At 34.0% G+C, this 23,494-nt stretch overlaps 1 protein-coding gene across 15 annotated transcripts in view; it reads left to right on the top strand.

Moving 5' to 3' along the window:
• CPEB2 (cytoplasmic polyadenylation element binding protein 2) overlaps positions 1-23,494 on the top strand; it is a 62,674-nt gene that overhangs the window by 8,912 nt on the left and 30,268 nt on the right. For 9 of the 15 annotated variants that reach the window (XM_024119287.3, XM_024119289.3, XM_024119292.3 and 6 more), the window contains 2 exons: positions 5,188-5,278; positions 20,275-20,325. In XM_024119287.3, the coding sequence (XP_023975055.1) occupies positions 5,188-5,278; positions 20,275-20,325 (142 nt within the window). Of the gene's footprint in view, positions 1-5,187; positions 5,279-5,454; positions 5,552-16,810; positions 17,162-20,274; positions 20,326-23,494 lie in introns of those variants that run through there. The other 6 variants (XM_055086134.1, XM_055086133.1, XM_055086132.1 and 3 more) reach the window with 4 other exon arrangements.

Genomic DNA, 23,494 nt, shown 5'->3' with positions numbered 1-23,494 from the left:
ACCAAGGCCAATTTTTCATTTAATAAAACATTCCTTAAGTTGTGATTCTTAAACTAGGTGAGTTATAGGGACATTAGTTGTTGTCAAACTGTCACACCTACTGAAAATGAGACAGAATGGAATCTCTTATACCTGCTTAAGTAATGGATCCTTTTTATGTTTCCTATCCTGTGTTCAGTTCTTTAATTGTACTTGATACATTCTTACCCCAAATATTTCCTACTTACCTTTCCATTTTATTTAACCATTGTGGATACTAGATTAGCTTTGGCCATTTGGGGCTTTAAAAATTTTTTTTTAACTTTTTTTGAAAATCACTGTTCTAGTACTTTGTTGAGGATCAGAATAACGAAGGAAGGTCGAGAAATGTATATTCATTGTATATGTGGTAGTACTTTAATTACCCTTAGGATATATGGGGGAAATAGTGTTCTTTGCCTTTGAGAAGATGAAAGTCCAGCTGGATGAGTAAGAAATATCTGTGTGGAACAACTAGAGAGTATGAGATTGAGAGCCACATTGTATAGTGAGGCAGAGCAACACATCATCTGCTAATTCAATATAGTGCAATAGCAGAATGTAATCAGAAATGTATAATCAGTGTTAAAATTGAGAACAATATTAGTACAAATTTGCTTTTTTATTTTAAAGGAAAAATTGGATGACTAAATACAAAAATACAACAAAAGTTGATCTTTCTACCTAGATGCTACCAATGCTATGACCAAGCATTGGTATAACTTTAAATATGATGATGCAGGTTTTTTCTATAATCTACCTCCTTTTTCTTAGGAAGGATATATCATTGTCAAAAGGAAAAGCTTCTACTTAATCACTTCTTTTGAAATAAAACAGGGTTTTGGATATGTCAAAGCAAAAATACAGCATCCCATAAAAAAGTTCCCTTTTAATTAAGTTCAAATTCCTTTTGTTGTATTTTAATATCATTGTTGAATACATTAGTTATTTTTCAGCATTTATAATCTTTCTCAGGTCATCCTTTTTAAAATTAGGATGACTTTGTTCTTTCTATGTTTTTCAGTCTTTCTAGGACTTCATTGTTGCTTCCATAAGTCTTTGCAGATGTGTGGGTTAAAGAAAATAATAAAATATTAGAATATAAGAAATTACAGTTTTTCCACCATTTTGTTCTAATTTTTGCCCATCCATTTTTGTTGTGGGGTACTATAATCTCAGTTTCTGAAAGCCCATTTAGTTGATTCTTTGCCACATAGCTTTCATACTTAAAGTAGATTTGGGTAAACTTTTCCTGATAGAGAGTCTTTTATGAAATATCTTGGCTGTTTTCAAATAGCCATGTAGTAATAAATGTAAGTTACATTGCCATGATTTTCCATAATTTTTTAATGGTAATCAGTGTTGGTGCATTTATGGTTACTTTAAAATGGTTTCGGGATTTCCATTTAGTTTTTGAACCAATGACAGTTTATGTGAACACAATTTTTTCTAATATCCCTATTTCAGAAGAATTGCATGAGTGTTTGTCTTATCAGATTTGTTTTTGTTTTTTTTCAGAAGTCATATTTTAATCCCCACACTTTACTTAATGGAATTATCTGTATGTTTTTAACATGAACCTCTAGGTTTCATTATCCAGAAAGTGACTTTTGAGATGTCATGAGCTCTTTGCCTGCTCAAGGCTATTTTGTGTTTAGTGATTTAAAAATCATGTGGGATGCAGCTGATGCTTAATAAAGTATAACTTAGTTAACAGTTTTAAAATAGCTTTGCTGTTTTCTTTGCTGAAGTAGGATTTTGTTTCATGATGAAAGACTTGATATGCAAAGGAAAATAAGGGACCTTATAAGTGGGCGTCTCACTATTTCAGTTGGATGTACGCATTAAAGCTAAAGCTATAAATTCATGCAGCTTTTTTTTTGAATAAGAGTTATCAGAGTTGACATATAGTGGTCACTGATATATATTGAATAACTTGCTTAAATATTTTCTCCTCATACCTTAAATATTGTCCATGGCATTGACAGTTGTGTAGGATTCTACATTAATTTTGCTGTGCTCTAAAGCAAGAGCATACTCTTTGGAATGGAAGGTAGTGGCTGGCCAAAAAAATAAATAAATAGAAGTTGTGTGGGAAATATCATTTGGGTGGTATTAATAGTCACCATTAATTGAGTTCGTAGGTTGACTAAAGACGGGGCATAGTCTGATTCTGTTCAGAAAATATCAACCTGAGAAGATAGCTCTGAACCATAACACATTTTCTTTGCAAGAATTTAAGTTAAATAGAATATAAAGTATTTAGAATATACTCTATCTTAGAACCTATATGATGCAGCATACCTTTTGAGATTTTTTTGCTCAGTTACATGAACAATTTTTGTCATGACAGTTTACTTTTTAAATTATATATTTTTAAGTATTTTTTATTTATTTTATTTTTTTGGCTACATTGGGTCTTCGTCGCTGCATGCAGGCTTTCTCTAGTTGCAGCGAGCAGGGGATACTCTGTTGCGGTGCGCGGGCTTCTCATTGCAGTGGCTTCTCTTGTTGCGGAGCACCGGCTCTAGGTGCATGGGCTTCGGTAACTGTGGTGCACAGGCTCAGTAGTTGTGGCTCGCGGGCTCTAGAGTGCAGGCTCAGTAGTTGAGGCGCACTGGCTCAGTTGCTCCACAGCATGTGGGATCTTCCCGGACCTGGGCTCAAACCCGTGTCCCCTGCATTGACAGGCGGATTCTTAACCACGGCACCACTAGGGAAGCCCCTAAATTCTATTTTAAGTACATTTTGGAGCTTTGAATTTAGTAGTACTTAATCTTTAATTGTGTGGTTGGAAATTCAAGTTGATAGCAAGGTCACATTAATGTCTCATACTTGTCTCAGTTTAGTTTCTTAACATTTGAGTATCTATTCCACGGAGGATTCTGAGAAGGCTTTATAGTCCTTTATAATTACCATTTAAAAGTGCAGTCTTTACCCTCACTGAGCTAAACTTAAACATTTTTGCTAAGTTTTTATGGTAAAGATAAAGTACTATTCATTCAACAAACATTTGAGAGCTAGCTATATTCCATAGTTAGAAGGTCCCTACCCCTAATTAGCTTAGAAGTGTAGCGGCAGAGGCAGGAAAACCAACAAATTAGCTATGAACAAGTACAGTAGAAACACAGAGGTGGACATATTTGCTCATTTTTGCTCTTCTCTATTCCGGTTTTGTTTATTATATACTACTTTGAGTCTTTGCTTTTTATTATTTCTATTATTCTTAAAGTGGACTTTAGGCATCGGCTAGTTCGACATGATTATTTTATTTTCTAGAAGATGGAACAGAGCCTAAAAAGGTTTAGTAGCTTCAGGTTAAGAAGCTGTGCTTTTTAAAGTATGGTCTTTGGACCAGTAGTCTCGGTATCACCTGGGTACTTACCGGAAATACAAATGCTCAGGGGCTACTCCAAACTTATTGAATCAGACTGTTGATGAGTCCCAGCAACCTGTGTGTTTAACAAGCCTTCCAGATGTTTCTGAAGCATACTCAAGTTTGAGAACCACTGTTATAGCTCAGTGATTCTCTGTGCCTCCCTCACCAATCAAGATCATTGTTCTCATGAACACCTATTACTGATGGGTGTGTTATATCTCAGGAGTCTTTAAGTAAAAATAAGTAAGGGGTACTAATGTAGGTAATTAGTGATAAAACTCCAGTAAGATCCTCCAAATCTAGCAGTCTCTCCATTCACTGTTACTTTTCACACTTTCAAATTCTTTGACAGCAACTTTCGTCTACAGTAGTGATTCTGTCCCCCTAGCTTTAAAAAGCTCCCAACCCTGATTTAAACATCAAAGTAGAATAAAAAATCAACATATTCTCAGGAAAGCTTCTTATGTTTTTCCTCAGCTTTCTAAAAGACTGGTTCTGGATCTCCTCCGGATTGTGGACTCCTTTGGAAAACTAATGAAAGCCATAAACCTTTTCAGAAAAAAATGTGTACATGCATGTACAGAACATTATATATACTCTCACAGATTTCATGGTCCTTTTTGAAGCTCAGAGACCCAGGTTAAGAAGTACCTCATTCTGATTTCTGTGGAAACGTTTTCTCCACTTTTCCTGTTCTTCCCTTTCCTTTCTCTATGTTAATCATTTTTTGAGAGTTAAAAATGGCCTGCCCTGCCCTTCCTTCATTTACATACACTGCACAAGCACACATACATGCACGTACCTAAATGAGTGGGGGCTGGTATTGACATATTTTGGGAATAGACTGCTTGGTGATTTGAGGAGCACAGGCCAGGGCTTGCTGTAATGGTTCCCTATAGATGTATTTGTTCAAGTATATTGAGTGTATGCTGAGCAGAATACAGTATATATTCATGAGCATTAAAGAATCAAATTCTTTCTAGTAAGCAACTTGAGGGATATAACATTCAGCAAAGAAAACTTCCAACTACACACAAGACTTCGTTCTGAGACTTGATGATATAGGAAACTTGCTGCAATGAGAATTCTTTCACCTTTTCTCCCTACGTTCCTTTTTTGCAGGGGTGGGTAGAGAGGAGGGAAGATTTAGAAATGCAGAGGCCAATATGTGAGGATTTCAGAGAGCAAGATTTAAATATAAGTATTCTAGATGTTAGTCTTGGTTCCAATATTGGTATTTCATGTTTTTGATTTTTACTGTTTAAGATGTTTATGCATTCATTATTATGAAATTCTAACTATTAAATCAAATAACATATGATGTTTGATAGATGTTTAAAGTATGGTGCACTATGGAATTAAGCCCTTTCACCTCAAATATTTATTTTTCAAGTGCCAGTGTCTGAATTCCTAGATATATGTGAAAAGTTTAAAAGTTAAATAACAACTAAAAATGCTTTCTGTGCATATAACATTTCAGAAATGTTTATAAGTTGAGAATGATAACAACAGAAATTATTTTACTATATTGCATTAATACTGCAAGTGAAATAAGGTTGCTTTTGATATGTGATTTTGGAGATAAATGTATTAAATATATTGTCCTCCAGTACAAGAGATATTGTAGCTCATGAGATCCGTAGTTATTGGTATTGTCTTGGGATGCATACTGACTAGTAATATTATATTAGTCAGATGTCCTATTTTATGTAAGAAGATTTAGACAGTATTTAATCATCACTTTCTGAAAAAATTGCATAGATTATATTCTTTTTTTTCTTCTCTTCCAGGATCGAAGTAGAATGTATGACAGTTTGAATATGCACTCTCTGGAAAATTCCCTTATTGATATTATGAGAGCAGAGCATGATCCTCTTAAGGGTAAGTGATTTTTATTTTCTTATATTATCCACCATTTTATCTGCTTATCATTTTTCACATGAAAATCAGCACTAAGTAACACCTATCATCTATAAAATTCTGTTTGTTAATAAGAACCCTTGTTTTTATGAAAGGTCATACTTTTTCCTTATTTAGCTTTATGTCAATTTATACAGAGAGAAATGTAAACCTACATCTCTTGACGTGTTTAAGAAAAAGCCACTGTTTAAAGATGGTCGTCTGTTCACCAAAGGATGAAGAATGGATTTAAAGGTGTTATAGTCACTATTCTAGAATTCTTTCAAATACAGAAATATTTAAAAATAATAATAACTTTCTTGGAATACTTGCATTCGCAGTTTGCAGTAATTCCATCCTAAAATTGTTCTAGCTTAACTTCCCTTGTCGTTTTTCTTCTACCTGTCATATAGGGATTTGAAAGTGTTTCAAGGTAGAGAAGCTATTTGTAAAAGTTGGAGCAGATTAGGAAAAAGAATCAGCCCCACTAATCTTACACTATCAGTCTCATCACAGTTACAGTTAACTGTATCTGAAGAAATTCCGTTAACATACTTGTTTTCACTTGTCTGCACGTTACATGTTAGTAATTATTTCATATTTCTTCATAAAAAATATCTCCTTGCCTTTTACATTAATGGTGAAAATCTAGCAAACTGTGTGAACTTGTGATGAGAGATATTAGTTGTCTGTTGCTGCCTAATAAACAATCCCCAAACTTAGCAGCTTAAAACAACAATAAACGTTTATTACCTCACACAGTTTCTGGGGATCGGGAATTCAGGAGCAGCTTAACTGGTTGGTTCTGGCTCAACATCTCTCGTTGAATCAAAACCACGGGTTACTTTGTAATCTTTCCTTTTTTAATTCTGTAAAGCCAAGAATTACCTTACAAGAGTTAGCCTAAAAACTCTAGAACTTCAGAGTTGGCAGCAAGATGATGGCTCTGGCTGAGTTGGCAGTATTGATCAGATATCTAAACATTTTTGTTCTGATTCTGGATTTTGCTTGTGAAGGAGTTTCTTGTCTTTCTATTTCCTTTATTGTTAGAGAAGCTCAGGGGATCATTGGTGATTGTCAGTGATGTGTGATAATGTTAATTCTGCTCACAAACTAATAATGATAGTTATATTTTGATTTTTGTTTTTTGTTTTTTTGAGAGCGGTTGCTTCTAACTAAAATTCAGCCTAGTTTTTTGAGTATCTGTAGCTGAGGGCTTGTTTTTTTTCACTATTATCCCGGCAGTTCCAGTGGCATTTGTCTTGGATCCACTGTTTTAAGAATAGAAACCGGCAAGCAGCTTGTGATTATGAAGAATTTCCCTCTGTTTATTTCCTTGCCTTCTGTAGATAGAAAACCCTTAGAAATTCTAATACAAGATAGTCAGTATTAACTGTTACCAGTGAATAATTAAAACTTTTTCATTGTTGTTTCTCCCAGTCTTCCTTAAAAAAGCCCTTTGAACATGTTAAGAGAAAACATTAATTATCTCAGTTTTTCTTTTTTTTTCTAGCCTGTTTTATAATAAAAGTGGAGGGAAACCTAGAAAGAAGACTTTGAAAAAGAAAATGGAAGCAGCGTAAGGCTAAGAGGAATTTAATAATTAAAAAACTCAAGTTAACTCAGAATTCTTTTGTTGGAAAAATTATCTTTGGATGTGGGAAGGGGAAAAACATGCTTATCACCACCTTTAGGAATCATGGTGACAAATCTCTGTTTCTAATTGGAGTATTTTATGTTCCACACTTATTATGACAGGGAACAGAGAAAAAAAATAAAAGAAAAAAACATTTTGAGAACGCTTCTCCACATAGAATTAAGAAATAAGACTGGTACTTCTGCCAAATTGCCATCATATATCTTTTAAAAATTATCTTGATACCAAGTGCTTCCACTTGGTTTTTTCTTTTATTACTAGTACAAATTTCCCTGCCTTCTGGGATATCATACTGTGTATCTTCCTTCCCACACTCTGATCATTACACATCTTCTTTGTGCTGGGCCTCAGTAAAATCTGCGAAAGCAAGGTTATGACAGATAGGTGAAACCAATCCCTGAATTTGTTTCTCCTCCCTTCCATTCCTGATCTTTAGGTCATCACTTCAGCCTCTATCACATCTCTCTTATCTTTTCATCCCTTTCAGAAAATTCTATTCTCTATTTAATATAAGGAAATTATTTTCTTTTTTCTAAAAAACAGAATGAATCTTATTTTATCCTTCTAAAATATTTTCAAAAAACCAACCATTTGCTTTGTCTTCCTTATGGGATCTAATGAACAAGAAGGGAGTTGTGGGGTAAACTTGAAAAACCAAAAATAAAAATGAATTTCTTGTTTCCCTTTGTGTTAATGGTGAAAGTTTCTAGAAAATTTTCTGTGTGAACTTGAGTGATGAAAGATTATATTAGTTATCTGTTGCTGCATAACAAATTACCCCCAAATTTAGTAGCTTAAAGCAGCAATAAACATCTGTTGTCACATGCAGTTTCTGTGGGTTAGAATTCAGAAGCACTTTGGCTGGTTGGTTCTGGTGAGGATCTCAGGAGGTAGCAGTCAGGATATCAGTGAGGCTGCAGTCATCTGAAGGCTTGACTAAGGCTGGAGAATCCTTTTTCAAGATGGCTTACTTATGTGGCTGGCAAGTTAGTGCAGGCTGTTGGTAGGAGAACTCAGTTCATCATGTGAACCTCTCCACAAGCCTGCTGGAGTGTCCTCAGAGCATGGTGCTGGATTCCCCCCAGAGCAAATGATAAAGCTCAAGGCGAATGCCCCAGTGTCTTCTATGATTTAGCTTCAGAAGTCTCACACCATCATTTCCATGACATCCTACTAGCTACATAGGTCAGCCCTGCTCAGTTGGGGAGGAGTCTGCTACTCAAGAGCTGTGGCTACTAGGAGGCAAGGATCAGCAGAGGCTGCCTTCCACAGAGATGAAAGGCAAAAACTGAATTTGCATTTGGTTCTACTTCTCTAAAGGAAAAGAGAAGGTACTTCAGGTAAGGGTTAATGTTGATAGACAGAAAAGCAATCAAGCAGCTCTCCGGAATCCAAAGAAGGTCTATGGCAGGTTACTGGCATGACTGGTAACTGACTAATTATACTAACAGAAGGACCCTCCCACCCCCACTTAAGCCCAGAATGCAAGCCTGATGGTTTTAACAAGTCAGTAGGTCATTGTTTAATGTTAAGGTCTTTATAGTCTAGCATAGCAGGTGGGAGGGTCTTGTCGAGGCTCTAAAGATGTGAAGTGATGGCAACCAAAGATGGGGCTCTGAATGTATTTTATTCCACTTTTGTTCCTTTTATTCTACTTTTGTACCAGGCAGTGTCCAAGACCCTGCTGTGCATTATGTGAAACAGACATGGTCTCTGTTCTTGTGGAATGTACAGCCTAAGGGGGAAAGAGAGACCTTATATGTGTAATATACATAGATACATAGAATATACTAATATAACATGATGTATATATGCAATACATGCAGATTATGTATAGATATAGCCACAAGTGTTAGAAATAGTATGGAGAGAGGTTATAAAGTGTTCAGGGAGGTATAAGTGGAGATACCTAACGTAGCTATGGAGTAAAGAAAGCTGAGACCTGAAACCTGAGCAGCACAAAGATGAAAAAATACTGGGGGGAAAGTGTCAACTAGACAAAGGGACCAGGTTGTATTTAAGAGCTCATCACAACTGAGGAACTGAAAGCAGACTCGTCCTGTCATAGATTGTTCAGGGCTGCCTGATGCTGGTTGGGTATAACACCGCTCAGCCAGTCCAAGGGTGCGGGGGAGTGGGGAGGCTGCTGCCTTTTCCTCTGTACTGTGAACAGTAACACACTGTTTTATACTTTCCTTAGTACGAGTGGCACTGACTGATCTGTTTTATTTATTCTGCAGTGGTTTCTCACCATGAACATCCTATTTTCTGATGACTCTTGATTTTTGACAAATATTTTCCTTTTCAAAGAAAGGACAAATATGAATTCTTTTAATGGTTAAAGTAAATCATGCTTTGCCAAGTGCAGTTCTGTGATTTTGCAGTTTTGTGTTTGCATACCTATTTTAAATAATCTGTGATCTTTCTATGTATGTGTGGGTCAGTTCATTCCCCTTTAAACAAAAGAACAAGACAGTGATTATTGTTAATCTCTCTTCCCTCTCTGCCCTCAGCAATTTACAAAAAAGGTCTTACTGTGTAAGCATTTTTACCAAAAATTGCTTACCCCCTCCTCCAAAGCATAAGGGCAAACAAAAAAATTTAATTTAAGCGCATAAAAGATCATTTGAGAACAGTAGGAAGAAATGTAGCTTATATAACAATCTTAGGAGGATCTGTCTCAGCAAGTCACAATGCCTTTACTAATGTTCCCTGAACAATTCAGGGGAATTCAGGAAAAAGGATTTAGAGCGTGATTTTACAATACCAACATATTTTAGAAGTGGATGCCTTTAAAATGTTTTTATTTATTATGTGTTTTTATATATCTAGCATCATTTTTATTACTTGACTGCTAAACTCCTATTCTAAGACTCCTGAAGTAAAAATCTCCGCTTATTTTAAGGAAAATAACCCCTGAGAAAATAAGGAATGACTTCTATAAGGTGCTAAGTGGTCCTGGTAGTACCAAGTAAATTCTTGCTGCATTTCTTCGAAGAAGACACTTCTCTTTTCCCTCTGATTCTCTTCGCCTGCCTTAGTATAAAATTGAAATACAGAGTCACAAAATAACTTGTATAAATTTCTAAAAGTCTGGTGTGAGAACTTACATTTTGAACTTAAGAACTTCTAAGCTGGACAGAGGTTCTGAAACTTGGAGAGCATGTTTAACGGGCAGGTTTCAGGGCCCTGCTCCTAGAGATTGTGCATTGCAGACTATGTAACAAGTACACTTTGAGAAACTCTCGTATAGGAGAACAAGATCAAGGAGATCTATGAAGAATTTTTAAAATTTTAGTGGAATTTATTAAAATACAGCAGAGTGAAAAATAAAACTGATACCAATAATATCCATGCCAAAGTAGTTACATGGCTCCTCTTAAACTGCCCTAGCTTATTCACTCTGACAGAGAGAGGCATGCATTTCTCAGAACCAATTTGGCTTTTCTTCAGCCACTTGTGGTTCCTGAGTCAAAATTTTCACAAGTGCCAAGAAAAAGTATAGACAAAAATCATTTCATTAGAATGTCTTCAAAAAAAGATAATTAAGGATGGATTGCTATGCATGCTTTCAGTTTTTAAATAAAATGTTTCCTTTTATTAAGGAGTAAGTAGAATTTACATATTCTTTTCCCTTTATACTTCATTTTTTTTTTCTTTTTTCCTGTAGATCACTGGCCTTTGATAAAGAGAAAAAAATCATTATCTTTGGAATAAATTATATTTATATAGAAGCCATATACATTTTATTATATGTATTCTGACTTTAAGAGATATCACTGTTGTGACATACCTGATACCTTTACCCCCAACTACTCAGAATTTAGTTCATCTTAAGGAAGGTATGATTTACAAGAGTTTACCTTCTGTCATAATGCCTGCAGACTGAAAAGGAAATTTTGAAAGTGTGGCTGTAAAAGTTCTTGTTTTAGAGGACTTATTTGAAATATGGTATCATGGATAGAGATTTTAAATTTTTATTTCTTTTTAGGTATGTGTCTTAATTAGCAAAAATATTATTAAGTTTAGAGTATAGTTGAGTTGTTATTTCTTCCAAGCATCTTTGAATATTCAACTGAATGATCTGAGTTACATCAGACGGCAGTTTCTTTTTTAAAAACTAAAACCCATCACACAGAAATGACAATGAATTTACTTAAAAATCACATTTATTTATTCAGGGCATATATGTGTTCATTAAAAGCTTATTATTCACACAGAGCCTCTTTCTTAGAACTTTAAACATGGGCTTATAACTCTTATTTTTAAATTGAAAATAAAAACGAAAAGAATACTTTCTATATAGAACTTGCAGTGATAAAAGCAAGTATATGGGATAACTAGGCCTATGAGTTTTAGCTGCGTATGGTATTTGAAAAGGATCTGAGAATCTCTAATGAAGGTTTTGCCTCCAGAGTATAGGACTTTATCCTTTTGAAAATGTTTTTCTAATTCAAAAAGTAGTATGTATTCATTAAAAGAAATTTGGAAAAACTCGGAAAAAAAACTTTTAAAATCATCAATAGTTCCACAAGCTAAAATAACCACGTTTGATATTTTTGGTGTAAAATTTTTCTAGTCTCTTCTTTTTAAATATATAAGCATAAGATATTTGAGATATTCCAATGTTTACCTTCCCTCCAACCGGGTTAGCTTTTAAAAAATTAGTTAAGAAAATATATGTACATAGATTCAAAAGTGAAATAGTGCCATAAGACTTACAGAGCTAAAAACAGAAGTCTTTTCCCTCATTCTTCTCTGTTTATTTCTGATCCCTGTTTCCTAGATGTAGCCACTTTCCACTTTATTTTACCAATTCTTCGTGTAATTATTTGTAAATAGTAAGTGGTGTATGCTTTATATTTCCTACATTTTAGGTATTATCTTTTGACTGTATACTTTAACTTACCCATACCCCAACATTTTCCCTGCTCTGTCCTCTCAAAATTATTTTAGGACCACTTTTGTTTAAATTAGAGGGTATATTTACCATGATAATGCAAATATTATTCATAGGTGCACTTCATATGTTTTGTACTATAACATTTTCTTTTTCATATAACTTTCTTTTTCCTGGAATTAATCATCATCTCTTTTGGTTTGTTTGGTTAGTTTTCTAAGTACTAGTCATGAATTCAGCCCAAAATATATTTGTAGAACACTGAAGCTTCTATCAATGCATGTAAAAACATCAAATAGTCATTTAGATTGATTTTTTTTTTTGTCCTGCTCTTGTAGGTATCCTTGTAGCCCACCGTAACTGTCATTTTGGGACTTCCCTAATCCCAGGAATTCCTTTTTCCTTTGGAATTCATGTCCTGATCTCCATGTGTGTTCTTAATGGTTTATGCCTTTGTTTTATTGGGCCTGTCTTACAGAACCTTCCTTCAGATGGGATATAAATTTTGAGACTTGTATGTACGAAAACATGTTTATTCTACCTACATAAGATGATAGGCTGGTGTGGAATTATATATTAGTAATTTAGAATATTGAAAGCAAAGCAATGCTCATTACTTCCAGGGCTACTGTAAATATAATACCATTATAAAACCTGTTCATTTGTATGATTGATTGTCTTGTTTTCTGTTTTTAAATTTTTGCTTGTTTTACTGGAAGCTTTTAGAATATTTTCATGCCTGTGGTTCTGAAATTTTGTAGTAATGAATGCAGGTCTTCCAATGTATGGTGGTGGGGAAGGGTTTACCTACCTGTCTTCTTTCCTTTCTTCCATCTTTCCTTCCTTCCTTCCATTTCATTGTTTTATTTCTTGCACTGCACATTCATTGAGCCCTGCTATTTAAGAGATTAATTTTCTTCAGTTCTTGGAAATTTTCCGTATTTCTTTGATAATTTATTCCCTTTTATTTTTATGTTACCTCTTTCTGAAACTCCTGTTCTTGAAATATTAAGCCTCCTATACTTATCATTTGGTTTTCTAATTTCTATTTCTTTATCTGTTGCTTTGCTTTTGGAAAGGTTTCCTCATCTCTTATTTTCAACCCTTCTAATGATTTTTTTATTTTAAAATTTTTCTCTGAACAACTTTTAAGACCCTCTTTAAAAAAATTCTGAAAACTTTCCTGTTTTTATTCTTTGATCTTATTTGTCTGGAGTATTTATCTTTAAACACTGTATTATAGTTTTGAAGATTATTTTTCCATTTCCTTGTATTGTCTATGCTTCTTTTAAGTTCCTCTTTTCTGTTTGTTTGTTTTCTCGTGCTGGAGGCTGTCGTCAAATATCTTATGATCCTTTGCTGTCCATTCATTTTTAAAGATAAGACAAAAATGGTGATTGGAAACTGTGTATGTAGTCAGGGCTTATAATCTAGTGAGCATTACTGTAAGCCAATCATGGAACTATCACAATGTCTGTATTCACGTCTTTTCTTTTGGTCTGTGGAATGAACCTGGATGTATGTCTTCCATTCTTCTGCCTGGGAGCTGTAGGCCTGCCTACTACTAGCCTTCTTAGAAGAGCCAAAGAAGGGGCTGCGTGTCTCTCTGGTTCATGTAGAAACTGACAAGCAATCATCGGCCTTCCTGTTTTCAGTTCTACTCATATCTACTCTCAGTGATAACCAGAGCTTCTTATTTCTGAACCTTTCCAGGTTTCTGCTATAGTAAATGGCTTGTTTGTTGATAATCCTCCCCAGGCACACACCAGTTTTGCTTTCAGTGCTTTCAATGATTTCTGGTCTCCAAAGTCAGCCACCACTCACCAATTCGTATTCACAGCTTTTGAAAATGTTGATATGATTCTTCTCTGGTCTCTTCCCATTCTCTTTGTTCTAATATGCTGTCATTTTAGAGGTTTCAGAAAGCAGCAGAGATGAGCACATGTGTTTAGTCCTCCATGTTCAGCTGGAAGTCTCTGTAACCCATAGTCCACTTACCTCCTTAGTGAAGCCTCCCTAACACTATAGTCAATATTTGGTAAAGATTGTTAAGGAACCATATTTGTTTTTAATTTGAGCACCTTTCTCATTTATTTTTGATTCAGTCAGTTTTGTTTTTTTTTTTCAGTGTATAGAACTTTTCACATGATAGTGCGTCATGGGAGCAATGACCACTTCTGTTTTTGCTTTATTTTTAATCAGCATCTGTTTTAGTGCCAAGCAAATAGAAGGGGCTCAATAAATTATTGGCTGAATGATTAAACATTTTTCCACAATAATTTTTTATCATTATTTGTTTAGAACTTTTAAAATTATTTACACACGTGTAAAATAATTTGTATAACCATTCCCCTATAGTTGGACATTTAGGTATTTCAATTTTTAAATAAAACTCAGTGAGCTCTTTCTGAGTTTATTTCCATAGAATAGACTTAATACATTTGTGTTTGAGGCTGTAGATGCATATTACAACTTATTTTTAAGTTTAATGCCAGTTTATACTGCCACTGATGATGTTTGATTGCCCGTTTGTTATTCTTAATATTATTTTTGTTAGTAAACCCTTTTATAGTTTAAAGTTTTGTGACCATTAGTGCAACTTGATTTTAACATTAATTGCATATATCAGTTAGTACCAGTTTTATTGAAGTAATTTTACGATAATACATTATCTTACCAGATGATTAATGACTTTGGTTTAGCCTTTTGTGTTTTTTTGTCTTTCTTTGTGGTTCTACTTTACTTGAAATAAACTTTTTGATATTCTGTGTTCCTTGGTGTTTCTTAATATATTTTCTAGTATTAATTGGATAAAAGTTTTAAAAGTTATAAATAATTATTAGGTGAAAAAATTATGATGAGATCCTGAATTAAGAGTTAGTTAACTTGTTTAATTTTCCTGGAAACTAAAGTAGATTGATGGCTTTTATTAGATGTAGGTAAGGAATGATTCTGTTGCTTTCTTGGGATCTGGATCTAAGGGTATTTTCTACATTTGTATGATCTTATTCTTAGGCTTTTATGAGGCATGCATTGAGATTTGGGAGTGAGGTCAGGAATGACTGTCCTATCCGTAGGATCTGAGCAGAGATTGGAGTTATTCAAGGTTGGTAATGACCACATTCTGAGTGGATTTTACCAGGCTTCCTATGAACCACTTTTTTTCTAATTAGATTTCAAAGTAAAGGTGAAATGTAGATGATGAGAAAATTATGAGAAGAGTGTACCAAACCAGTGGGAGCAATGCTTTATTTAAAGCATATAAAAAGGAATTTTTCATATTAGAATTTTTCATTTCAGGGTGTGTGTATGTGTGTGTGTTTAATATATCTAAACAATATATAACATATCATTTATTGAGCACTTGTTATATGCCAAGCACTGTTCTGAGGACTCTACATGTATGTATTAACTTATTTAATTCTCACAACTAAGGGTAGATATTTACCCTTAATTTACAGTTGGATGACTGTGGTGGCTTACTAACAATAATTGTCTAAGCTTCAGTGCTAGTAAGTGGTGGAATTTAATAGCTCTTGAGTTTGTGCTTTTAACCACCACACCATACTGCCTCTCTTACTAGTTGGCTTAATGTTCTAACTCAAACTCTTTATAATTCTAATATGTGATTTAGATTTTCTTTTTCCTGTTAAAAGGAATTGGCAGAATGTGTGGCATTGTTCTTCAGCAATTTTCTCATCAGTAATGAGGCATCATTAACTGTGAATATTGGGGCTTTGGAGATCATTTTTTGGATGTATTCATTAAGAAAAAGAAAACTTTTGTGGAGAAGGGAAAAATTAATCTTGGCAAAGAGCAAAAAGCAAGACTTGCCTTTTTCCCTCCTCTCCCCATATTTAAGGGGTTTAGAAATGAACTGATAAAAGCTTGTTCTGTGATTTTTCCGTTCACTGAGACAATGTCCTTTCCATGCCCCACATACAAACATATATTTAGGTACTGTGCTTTAGATTGAGCTTATGGTTCACATAACAGAATGAGTTATTTCCTTCATCCATTTAATAAATATTTGAGTCTGTTATGTAAATATTTGAGTCTGTTATGTATGAAATAAGATGATACTTCGTCAAATGGATATCTTCTTGTTAACTAGAGGCTTTAAATTTGAGAATACACAAACATTAAGAGATGTTGAGGAAGTGATTGCTTCATTTTATCCTTTCCAATTCATATTTCTATAACTTAAAAGAATGTTTAAATCCAAGGAAAAAACGAAATAAGAAATGTTATAATTTTATCACTATTTGGTACGTTCTTTTTATTGGTAGTAAGTAGTTTAGAGAGAGAACTCATATGTTGATATATATCAATAAATGTATATATGTGAATAGTCTAATATTGGCTTAACTTATTGCAGGTCTTTAAATACTGCTTTGTTAAAATTTTAGTAACTGGTAATTTCTCTTTACAATTGGTAAGTTGTATGCAGTTGTCATATTTCTCAGTGTTTTTTGATGCTCTAATATGCATCTGGAATGGCTAACATGAATTGTCTTTTTATATATGTATTATGCATATTAAAATCATAATAGACTAATAAGACAATTTTTGAGACTGTAGGTCCTCTAGTTATTCACTGACACCTAAGAATAAATATATATTTTTCAAAATTGTTTATTTTAAATTGTATAGTATTTTAATGTAAAAGAAAAAGTACCAAGAGGTAGTATATACCCATTACTTATAGATATATTAAAACCACCATTAAATTATTATACTTTATCATATTTTCACAGTAATAAATAATAGCCCAGTTACCTAAAATTCAGTTTGCCCAAACTCATTACTGAGGACTTTATTTGTAATGTTAGTTTCTTCTGGTATGACAGAAAACTCCTAAGCAGCTTAAACAACATAGAAGTTTTTTCCTTTTACATAAGCATAACACTCCTAGGGCTTCCCTGGTGGTGCAGTGGTTGAGAATCCGCCTGCCGATGCAGGGGACACGGGTTCGTGCCCCTGTCCGGGAAGATCCCACATGCCTCGGAGCGGCTGGGCCCGTGAGCCATGGCCGCTGAGCCTGTGCTTCCGGAGCCTGTGCTTCCGGAGCCTGTGCTCCGCAACGGGAGAGGCCACAACAGTGAGAGGCCCGCGTACAACAACAACAACAACAACAACAACAACAACAAAGCATAACACTCCTAGAAGCAGTACTCTGATTTTCATGGATCTAGGGTCCTTCTGTCTTGTTGTTCTGCTATCCTTCACACCCAGCTTCTGCCTCATGATCTAAGATGGCTGATTCAACTGAGCCGTTGCTTCTGCATTCCAACAAGCAGAAGAAAAGGTAAAAGAAAGGTGGAAGATCTTCCCTTTTAAGGATACCTTCCAGAAACTTCACTTACCAATTTTGTTTTACATCCTGTTGGCCACATCTTAGACACATAGGCATACATAACTACAAGGAAGGCTGGGAAATTTACTTTTTTACTCTGGGCAGCCCTGTGTCTGTCCATTCGGGTGTCCTAGTATCGACAGAAACAGGTGTTAGTCTACAACTACCGGTCTGTGCCACAGGCCCTTAAATAATAGGGAGAAATTGGTTTTATAGCTATGTGGCTTTTTTTCTATTTTTCTTTTCTATATTAAAGTATAAGTTAGCTGTTATGCTACATAATCATTCTGTGAATTTTTTTAATGGATGAATTTACCCTACAACCAACCATGCATACTTTTATCCAGATTATTTTATTAGCTAGGAAGTCATTATAAGATAGTGACTAAGTGTGGAGCTAATCTGCCTGATTCAAATTCTGCCAGTGCCAACTGCCAGTGGGGTAACCTTGGGCAAGCTATTTAACCTTTTATGGCAAAGTTTATCTTCAAGTGGGAAGATAATAGTACCTAACTCACAGGATTATTATGAGGGTTAAATAATTGGTTGTAAAGAACTTAGAAAAGCTCCTGGCACATCATAAGCCCTCCAGTGTTAGTTATTACTATCAATTGGCAGGTTCTTAATTAAAGTAATTTTAATACTATCCCATGTAAAATACAGCTGTGAAAGCTGACTTGTAAAGATGTATTAGTATTTCACTGTGGTAGAGGAAAAGTAATTGGGTAATTTTAAAACAGTCTAAATTTGCTTATTTCATTTTGGAATATTTCATTAGTTATATTGAGAGATTTTCTTCTTTGGAGAATTGTATTTTAGAACATATTTACAAATGTATATCCATTTGCAAATAGATATCTGTCTTTTGAACTTTCCACATAAGGTGTGCCTTTTAAGTCCATTCAGAGACCAGAAGTCAAAGAACTATTAGTAATGAAAATATCTTGTTACCTGTGTCTTGGGACAAATAAAGTGAACAGTGAACCTATTACAGGATAATTATGTGGCAATTGAAAGTTGAGTGTATTTTGAAGTGGAACTAGTCTTAAGGCTTTGCTTAATTTACTTTTCTTGGAAGTCTTACTTGAATCCCTGGGCTTGGTTAAATACTCCTTTGTGTTTTTTTATATCGCATACTGTACATAGATAGCTCTTCACACTTGGCAGAGTTTATTGAAATTGCATATTTGTGTCTGTCTCTCCTACCACATCATAAGCAGAGACTGTATCTCCCTCATATGTGTATCCTCAGCATCCTGCACTATCAGTATACAACACTTAATGAACTTGTTAACACTGATCGGAGAAATACAGGTTGCCACTTTTGTAGGGATTTTTATTTTCAATCTCAAGTAAGAAATAACAGTGATTTTTTTCATGGCTTTAAGTTGTTCTGTAAATTTGGTCAGCTGCAACAAGATGTTTAAAAAAAATAGCATATTTCCAAAATAAACTATGATCCTTCAGACAAAGTACTGTTCCATGCTGTTGAAATCCAGTTTAAGAAAGCTCTACTTCCTGACTCTTTCTGTCTTGTGCCTTTTGTGCATACTCTTCTATTTCTTACTCCGTACTAAAGTATCACAACAATAAACTTAATTTGTATGTTTTTAGAGTATGACAGCTTTATTTAAGAGGTCATTTAGTTAACTAATGTCATGCTGCATGACTTAGGAGTAAATGAGAGGTGGTAAATTGTCCTTTGAAGGACAGAAACATTTACTTTAACTATGTTGAGTCTGAAAACAAAATGTGTAGTTAAATTAGAGCTCAGATGAAGTGTGTGTGTATGTATAAGTATATATATATATATACACACACACATACATAGCTATCTATTTTAATGTCAAAATTAGCTTATCTTTGCCACTTGGCTCTTGCACTGGAGATAATCAAATTCTTTAACTTTATAATTAAAAGCCAATAGAAAATATCTGTTTTGCATGGGATATTTTGGAAAGGACGCTTAGCATATAAAGTACTTGCTGAAGTGGTAAGGGTAGATGCAGTTAATCTCTACTCCTTACTAATCATGTCAAATCCATTCAGATATTTATTGGTCACCCTCCTCTGGTGTCAGTGCATTACACACTATCATATTGTCTTTTTAAAGGGCTGTGCTAAAGGTTGCTGAAATGTAATCTCACAGATATTTAATTTTTAGAAGTTTTCGAAGTGGATTTTAATGTACCTTTCTAATAGACTATCAGAGATTCAGGCATTAGAGGAAAACCCTGTATTTTAATGGACTACAAACAATGATCATCCTCACTATTGGCATTTAATCAAATAAGTGTTATGATGTAAAACTGCTGGATAAACCACAGTTTGTTCATGCATACTTTTTTTCTCTTCCACAGCAGTATGTAGTACTACTGTCCCTTCCGCATTTTAGTAAATGCAAAACTTCTAATGAAGGATGACTCAAAAGAAGTACTATGCTCTTCAGCTTCAATATTTTCAGTTTTTATATTTTTATGACATTTATAAACTTTGAACAAGTTAAATTTCCAATATCATTTGTAATAAAACATTTAAGATGTTTTTATTAAACTTCTTTATTTAAATGAAACTGATAATTGAATTCAATGGTAAGTTGTGATAAGTTTGGAGGGCTTATTTTTTATTATGATATTTTGGTTTTTTATTTAAGAATGTAAGTTTCTTTCCTTCAAATATCATTTTTGGGAAAAGAAATCTTTAGCAAAAATTACAAACAGATTTGAAAATATTTTTAAAAATTTCACGTCCTATATTAAGTTTGAAAGACTAGGATACCTACATTGTTTTCACATTAAAAAAAAAAACAAATAGGCTTTATTCTATAAGCATTGCTCCCAAATCACATTGTGCTCTTATATTCTAAGAACTAAAGTTAACTGTTTCTTTTTGTTTTCAATTTTCAAAGATAGTTTTAGTTAATACAATTTGAGCTAAACATTAATTTTTTATTCCTTAAGAACTGTTCTGTGCTCAATACAGTTCTCCTCCTTACTCCCCTTCCATTTTTTTGCTTTTCAAACAGTTGCATAATCTTCAAACTTCCCTTTCCTGTCTTTTTAAAGGTCGATTGAGCTATCCACATCCAGGAACTGACAATCTGTTGATGTTAAATGGTAAGTTTTATAACAACATTTTATGTTTCCAGTTGATTTATATAAATAAAGATGAATGAATACATGTTTCTCTAAACCTTCCCCATATACACAAGTTTATCATTTTATAAGTATTCAGTATAAAAATAAAGCTACAACTCTTCCTGTACAGAAAGCAGAATTAGGAGTTTGAGTGTATTCTCACTGGCAAAAACAGTCATTAAAGTGTATTTGTGAGAGTATGATTTAATTCAATGATCATGACTTTGGAGACAGTCCTGAGTTTGAATATCGGCTTTCCAGTTTATTGTATTAACTTGGTCAAGTAACTTCCGTGAGCCTTAGTTTCCCATCTGTGAAATGGGAGTAACAGTCTCAAGGTTCATTATGAAAATTAAATGAGATAATATTTGCAAAGTGCATAGAGCTTGTTACTTATTATAGTACTTGTGTTTATGTTCACCTAAGGAATATACTGGTGATTCTATAATTATGGGAGTCACACCAATTTAATTTATTCTAGCTAGAAAGTTTACACAGTGAATTTTATTCTGGTGGAAAAGAATAAATAAACTTTCATTAAAGTTGTTTTCTTTCTGTGGGGCAAACATTGCATTCAGAGTCACAGGACCTAGCACATCCATGACTGTGGGAGTAGACATGCGGGATTAAAATATCCTTCACAAAGGTATTTTTAAATCAGAGGGCGGGTCTGAGGAGAGGGAAGTAGGATGAAGAAGGAATGGTAAAGATAGCATAGGACTTCCTTTAAAATACATAATTACTAGAATGGCTTGGCACTTCTTTTTCAGCTAAAGCTTTGTTGAAAAAAGATGGCAATGAAATTGAAAAACAAAGGCTGAAAAAACAGCCAGTGTAAAGCTAGACCATGTGAACTCTAGTGTTAAGTAAAAACTAATATTAAGTAAAGGTGAAAAGATAGGAATAAAGTCTAGGCTACCTAGGAGATTGTCAGGGTAGATAGGATTTTGGAATGAGAGAAAAATTGAAGACGCAAAACGTTAAGTGAGGTGCTAAATTGATTCATTCAACGTTTGACTCTTTTGTATTGAGTCACCCACCACGTGCCAGCCTAGTCTAAGCACTGGATTAACTATTAGTAAGGATCTTCAAAGATGGTTAGAGGTAGAATTGTCAAGGTATTAACAATGGGGCCAGACTGCACTCTAGGCTGGGGCCATGTTCAGGCTAGACCTTACAATGGTCTAGTAGTCCACATTTAGGAAGTTAGGGAATTTTGGTGTTTCCATAGACTTTGACCAGAAAAGCACTAGAAATTACATTCCAGGACTTCTTTTTTCTACCATGGAATTAAAAAGACATATCATTTAAGTAGCTGGTCTCTGAACTCTAAATCTGTAACTAAAAATTAGACTGTTGAAATTGAGTTTACAAAACAGAAAATAGATCATAATCTTTATTACTCTCAGGGCTTGATTTATAAAATAATGATAGCTTTAGGTAACGATAAATTTTTAATATATTGATCCTAACTTACTTAAATTCTTTTCTTTTGGAACAGTCTATGTGGTAAATAAAGATCATTCACATTTCTATTTTAACTTCTAAAAAAAAGCAATTCAGTTGAAAAATTTGAATTTGCATATGTTTCAAGTATTCTGTTAAAATCCATCTGAAGGAAAGTACTGTATGAGATAATTTGTTAGATCATTCACAGATGTTCTTAGACTACTGAATAATACATAGTAAACTAGGATGATTCAGAAGTATATCGTAATCACAGTAGAATGTGTTGGTTCTGTGTGAGCAGAGCTTAGTAGCCACACTATTTTTACAGCTTATACTTTTTGGTTGCACTAAACATTGAACTAATTGACTTTATCAGTCGTCTAAAGCCTTTATAAATAATCTAGATGTTAGGTTAAAAGTGTTTCATAACATAGTAGACAAAAGCATATTTATTAAATATATATTTTCAAAGTCATATTTTCAAAATGACTCTGAAAGAGTAAAAATCATGTCCTGTGAATAGATGAAGGAATTGGATCTGTTTGGAGAATATAAAATTAAGGCAGGCAAGAGTTGCATCTGTGGACAAATCTGTTTTTTCATTATGTGAGCATTTTTCACAGAATGCCATTTTAGGGCTACAGTACATACTCAGTACAGTAAACCATCCTGGAAATTCTGAACTTCTTCTGGCAAGGGACTAGGGGAGAAAAATTATAATGAAACTAGGACATCAAAAGTGTTTCAGCCAGTAGAAACAATTTGATCCAAAGAGAAAAAACACTCATTTGGGATCATTGGTTAAGAGGGAAAGCAAGAGTGGAAAATTGGGTATATTTATGGCGTAAGAAAGTATTTGAATATTAAGGATTTAGATAATTTTTGTAGACATCAAGGTTATTGAAGAAAGAAGTGAGAATTAAGTGATGTTAATACCAAACCTCTGCCTATACTAAATTATTATTAAATATTATTGACTGATTAAAGAAATTGTAGCATCTCGGCACATAGACCTGCTTTTTAAATTGTTTCTCTTTTTAGTTTGTTACAGATTTCACTCATTATTAGGCAATTGATTAAGTACGTTGTATTACTTAACCAACAAGCATAGCTAATATTACGGACTTTGAAAATCAATATTGGTAATAAATTATACATCAGTATTTCTTTTGTGTGGTGGTTTAGCAGTAGTTCGTAGTGGTTAGCATCACAGACTCTGGAGCCAGGCTATCTGGGTTTACACCCAAGTTTGCTATTTCTAGCTGTGTGACCTTGGGCAGCTTCCCTTTGACTCAAGAGTCCTCGTGTAAAAGAGAGGCAGCATGCTGCCTGCCTCAGGGGGATCATGTGAGAAGTGAGTGAATTCATTCATGTACAGTATTTAGAACAGTTCCTGAAAGTCAAAGTTTGTTGTGGCAATGGGTGATGAACAGTGACAAAAATGACTTTGAAAGAGTAAAAATCATGTCCTGTGAATAGATGGAGTTGGATCTGTTTGGAGAATATAAAATTAAGAGAAGACATAACTGATATTTTCAACTGAAGAATGTTATGTATAATGGACAAAGAAGGCTTGTTATATGTTATTTCAAAAAGCCAAACTAGAACCATTTGGAGGAAGCTATTTAGGGACAAAATTTGAGTCAATAAAAGTAAAATGACTTCTCAAACAGTGTTTTCTAAAGTGTGGTACACTTGC

The sequence above is a fragment of the Physeter macrocephalus genome, chromosome 7 (genome assembly GCF_002837175.3).
Source record: "Physeter macrocephalus isolate SW-GA chromosome 7, ASM283717v5, whole genome shotgun sequence".
NCBI classification, from domain to species: domain Eukaryota; kingdom Metazoa; phylum Chordata; class Mammalia; order Artiodactyla; family Physeteridae; genus Physeter; species Physeter macrocephalus.
This window is presented reverse-complemented; position numbering and strand designations above follow the sequence as displayed.